Genomic DNA, 5,815 nt, shown 5'->3' on the forward strand with positions numbered 1-5,815 from the left:
CCAAGCTGTCTGTTCTAAATGGTATGACATGGCCACCAAAGCCGACAGAATTGAATTTGTTTCCATTCGAAGAAAGACTAATATCACTTAGAATTCCTTTCATGAAAATTAGAGAGTTACCAAGAGGTGGACAATATTCTGTGAAAGGAAATATTGTGAATGTTCCTGTGGATATTCAACCCACTTTAAATAGCTTGCCTAGAAAGATGGATGAAAATATCACAGTTCCTGTTAAGTTAAAGAAAAGACTTTCTTACCAAAATGTGACTATCATGAAAATGTACGACCAGCAAAAGTACTGATGGCATTACATTGGCTTTTGAACAACAGTGACTTCTATAAGAATTCAAACATAAATGTTGATGATAGTTGGTTTCAAGAAATCACATCTTCAGCAAATGAAATCATTCAAGAATTTGTTCATACACAGACGAGAAGAGATCAAAATATTGATAATCTTGAGACAGATGATGATGATGATGATGAATTCTGTGAAGTAGATGGAGTTGGTAGGGATGGTAATTGTGATACTCTGTTAGATGATGCTTCTCAAGACATGAATCAGATATACACCTTTGCTCCAGGAGAAGGACAACGTCCCATTAGTTTATATCAAGATCCCACTGCAGAATATTTATCATTTCCAACAATATTTTGTGGAAAAGGAAGATTACCAGATGATGAAAGACAAGTTCGTGTCTCGTATGCAGATTTAGCTAAATGGGAATTGAGAAGTGTTGATAGACGTGCTGTCCAATCTGTTCCCAATTTGTTTTTTAAGTTGAAAAAAATACAGATGAAACAAGTTACAGACAAGTGCAACCTGGCTCTGAGGAAATGCAAAACCAAAGGAAAATCCATGACAGCAAATGAAATGAAAAATCCTGAAAATGTGAGTAATCTTGTTAGACACAATGAAGGCTTCTTTGTATTCAGGCAGTTACGAAACTCACCTGCATATCTTGAGACTAGAAAAAAGGATGTATTTGCTATGATCAGACAACTAGGTCTACCAACATGGTTTATGTCACTGTCTGCAGCTGATACGAGATGGAATAATCTCATCAGAGCACTTGGTGTGTTAAATGATGGAAAGGAATACACAGATGAACAAATTGACAGCATGGCATGGTTTGAAAAATCAAAATTGGTACAAAAGGATCTTATCACATGCACTAGGTACTTTGATCATAGGTTTCGCATATTTATGAATTCTGTGTTGAGGTGTGACCACCATCCAATTGGCATTGTGAAAGACTTCTTTTATAGAATTGAATTTCAGCAAAGAGGGTCACCACATGTTCATATGATAGTTTGGATAGAAAATGCACCAAAATATCATGAAAGTAGTGAAAAGGAGATAGTAAATTATGTAGATAAATACCTCAAATGTGAAAAGAATGAAGAGGATGATTTCACAGGCTTACAAGTGCACAAACATTCACAGACATGCAAAAAGAGAGGTAAAACTGTCTGTAGATTTGGCTTTCCCCTTCCTCCTCTTGAAGAGACTTTGATTTTGGAGCCACTAGAGTGTGATGTTGACAAATACAGGAAAATGTATGAAGAAATTCAAAAACGGCTGAATGATATGAAAAATGGATGTGATTTGTCCTACAAGGAACTTCTGAGCACAGTACTAAAGATATCCGAAGATTACATTAAATGCATTAGAAGTTCACTGAGAGGTCCAAAGGTTTTTCTACAGAGAAGGCCATGTGATATAAGAGTAAACTCCTACAACAGTGTTGTTCTTGATGCTTGGAAAGCTAACATTGATATTCAGTATATTTTGGACCCATATGCCTGTACAATGTATATTGTTTCTTATATAAGTAAATCACAAAGAGGGATGATCGATTTACTTAACAGAGCTGCAAAGGAAGCTAGAGAAGGAAATCTTGACATTAAAAGACAGGTACGTCATATTGGAAATCATTTTCTCAACAGTGTAGAAGTTGGAGCTCAGGAAGCAGCATATTTAGTATTACAAATGCCATTGACCAAGGCATCAAGAGATGTTGTTTTTATCAACACAAGTCCATCAGATGACCGAGTAATTCTCATCAAAACAGATGCTGAATTGGAAAAGTTGAAACCAAATTCTACAGATGTGGAATGCAGCAATGTTATTAAACGGTATGCAAAACGCCCAAAACAACTTGAAAACTGGTGTTTAGCTGATTATGTATCACAACTAGATGTTGTATTCCCAAAAGATAATGAAAAAGAGTTCACTGAAAATGAAGTGAATGATGATGATGATCTGGACAATAAGTCACATGACGAAGATGATTCAGATCTTGATTTTGGTGAAAGTGATACACTTGTTACTCTGAAAAATGGCATAAAGTTAAAACGACGAAAAGTACCCAGGGTAATTAGATATGTGTGGTTTAGTATCAAAACTGATCCAGAAAATTACTATAGAGAAAAACTAATGTTGTTCATGCCTTGGAGAAATGAATCCGTTGATCTAATTTCAGGAACAAATACATTTGAGAAGTCATTTCATCTGAAGAAGTCCTTTCTTACACACAAAGTCAAGGAATATGAATTCAATGCTGAACAGCTTGATGCAGCTTTGCAAATGGCAATAGAGGATTTTTCAGAAGCTTTTGATGAATTGGCACCAAATGCTCAACAAAGAGAAGCAGAAGATGAAAACGAGGGATCTCTTGAATCTGAAAACTTTGTTCAGTTTAATCCTGAGAGGCCTGTTGAACAGAGACAGTATGATATAGGAGGTGATATTGGTATTCCATCCACAAGACAAATAACAGAAGAAAGTTCTGTTAGATTACCAGACAGTGAATACTTGAAACTTTTAGGAAGTCTAAATGTAAAGCAGCGAGAATTTTTCAATCATGTCTTGCAGTGGGTCAAAACAAAGACAGAACCTATTTATTCATTTTTATCTGGGGGAGCTGGAGTTGGCAAATCTGTTTTAATAAGAGCTCTTTATCAAGCTCTGCACAGATATCTATGTTCCACAGAAGGTGAAAATCCAGACGACATAAGAATACTTCTTTGTGCGTTTACAGGCAAGGCAGCATATAACATTGGAGGGGCAACTATAGCATCTGCTTTCCATCAAAAAATTAATCAAAGCCAACAAAGTTTGCACTGTGATGAATTGAACACTTTTCGTAGAAAGTACCAAAATCTAAAATTGATCATAATTGATGAGATATCGATGGTTGGTAATAGATCATTAGCACTCATTGACAGTCGTCTACAGCTTCTCACAGGCATCAAGAAACCATTTGGTGGCATTAGTATCATAGCTGTTGGTGATTTCTTTCAACTTAAACCCGTGATGGACCGTTGGATCTTTCAGGATTTAAATCATGCTGCTCAAGCTCTTGCAAACAATCTTTGGAAGGAGCATTTTTGTATTTTTGAGTTGGATGAAATAATGCGACAGAAAGATGATCTTGAGTTTGCTCAACTTCTTAATCGCCTTCGTTACAATGCATTAACAGCAGAAGATATGAATGAAATAAACAGATGCATAATAACAGAAGCGAGTGAGAATTATCCACACCATGCTCCTCATCTCTTTACACAGAATTCTAAAGTAGATGCATACAACAATCAGTTGATTGAAAAACTTGAAGGAGAAAAGATCACAATGAATTCAATGGATACTGTTCTTAAGGATTATTCAAAGGAACTTAAGGAAAAGCTCCTCAGGTCTCTCTTGAAAGCAAATGATGTTAGCAAAACTGCCAATTTGATGCAAAAATTGATTCTTGCTGTGGGTATGATATATGATATCTTTGTCAATGTTGATGTAACTGATGGTTTAACAAATGGGTCATCATGTAAAGTACAATTAATTGAAGGGAGAATTGAAGGCACATCAAGGCCAAGCATTGTTTGGGTAAAATTTCTTGACTCTGGTATTGGAAAAACAACCCGCAAGAAATATAAACATTTGTTTCATGATGGAATCACTGAGGACTGGAGACCAATTTTTGAAGTTCAGCGATCTTCGTATTAAACTACAATACTTTTCAGAGAATTCAATTTCCTTTACGGCCAGCTGCAGGAAAAACTGTCCATAAAGCCCAAGGTTGCACTGTTGATGAAATTGTAATTGATTTATCTCAGACTAAAGTAAGAAAAAATCCACATATTCACTATGTAGCACTAAGTCGGGTACGTTCAGTAGAACATCTTCACATCCTAAACTTTAATGAGCAGGCATTGGCTATGGATAAACAAGTGGTAGAGGAAATGGAAAGAATGAAAAAAAAGATGTGCCACTACAACTTTGTTACGTCCCATTATACCAGGTTGATTTGAATTCTTTTAAAATTACTTTCAACAACTGCAGATCACTTCATAAACACTTCCCACAAATTAAAAATGAACCAAATATTGTTGCATCAGATGTAGTTGGATTCTCGGAGACAAGATTAACTAGTGCAGATGTAGCAGAAAATTATCAACTACAGGGATACACGGCAGTATTTAACCATGAGACTACAGCTAATCTGGATAGACGACCGCATCATGGAACACCTGTATATGTAAAAAATGTTTACAAAATAACTTGCATCTCAAAGCTGAACAGTGGTTCAATGGAGTTCATCATGGTAAATGTACAATTAAACCAAAGCAGAGTTGTCCAAGTTGTAGTTATTTACAAATATCCATCTTGCTCTTTTGGAGATTTCAAACAACATGTGGAGATGCATATAAAACCCTTGATTGATGACCAGAAAGACTTGGTATTCTTAGGAGATTTTAATTTTGATTTGTTTGCTGGACATACAGACTTTCTAACATTTATGGAAAAAGGCTTTAACTGTAAACAAATTGTGTGTAAGACTACTCATGACTTTGGTTCTAAACTTGACTTGATTTTTACAAACATATCCCCTTTTCAAACAGATGTGATTGAAGCATACTGGTCAGATCATAAAATGGTGTACTTTGCATTTGATAAGACTGTGCATTAAATACAATGGTAAAAATGGTAAAAAAATGGTAAAAAAAAAATGGTACAAAGTAAAAACATTTCAGAGGGAGATGCATTAGAATGCCCCCTCCCTCATCCCTTTGTCCCAGTCTTTTAGTATACACCTCAAACAAAGTTTGAGGGGTATACTGGAATCAACATGTCCATCTGTCTGTGGCTTTGTCAATATCTGAAACTTTAAAAAAAAAAAATTATGATAATGTCGTGACCATCAGAAAAGATGATTTAGACAAGATTTTGGTTTTAGATAAAACACCATGCAGGTCATACTTTGGCATACGTTGCTCATGAAGATGTCATTATCTCATGCCATGATTGTTTGTATAAGGTCATACGGTAATATGATGATATAAATTACCACAACCTTTAGCATATTACAGTTATCTCAACAAGATTCAGTATAATTTTAGCATGATTGCAGAGAAGTATGTCTTTCCAAGTTCCCTTGTTGGTGTATTAGTCCTATTTAGACAGCTTTAGTTGTTATGCACATTATAAAATATAAATTATATTGTTTATTATAAAATAAACCTATGAAAATATGAAATTATTTTTGAAAATAATAATTTTGTACCTTGTCTTTGTTTGCATTATTACCTGTATTCAGTTATTTTTAAGATGAAGACATTTACCAGTAAATTTTTAACATGACTGTCCTTTGTATATTTTATTCTTATTCAATTCATGTATATATGTTTACTTGCTAATGATTTCCCTTGTAAAAAAAAAATCGTATTTTTTCTATTTAATGATTACAAATTTCACTGAATTTTTAATGCATACTGTAATTAAAATCATCGCTAAGGCCTATTCATACAATAATTA

The 5,815-nt window shown here is 34.6% G+C and overlaps 1 protein-coding gene across 1 annotated transcript; it reads left to right on the forward strand.

The window, feature by feature from the left end:
• The first annotated feature begins 301 nt into the window (after positions 1-301).
• On the forward strand, positions 302-4,006 carry LOC133201473 (uncharacterized). The gene has a single exon (XM_061337275.1). It carries the CDS (start codon positions 302-304, stop codon positions 4,004-4,006), a length of 3,705 nt encoding a protein of 1,234 aa, XP_061193259.1.
• The last annotated feature ends 1,809 nt before the right edge of the window (positions 4,007-5,815 follow it).

Source organism: Saccostrea echinata, unplaced genomic scaffold, assembly GCF_033153115.1.
Source record: "Saccostrea echinata isolate AGI-Se365-2 ecotype Australia unplaced genomic scaffold, CSIRO_AGI_Sech_v1 ptg000044l, whole genome shotgun sequence".
In the NCBI taxonomy this organism is placed as follows: Eukaryota; Metazoa; Mollusca; class Bivalvia; order Ostreida; family Ostreidae; genus Saccostrea; species Saccostrea echinata.

What these genes read in the sequence shown, in the direction of transcription:
- LOC133201473 (XM_061337275.1), top strand. Translation starts at nt 302, where the DNA reads ATGGCATTACATTGGCTTTTGAACAACAGTGACTTCTATAAGAATTCA.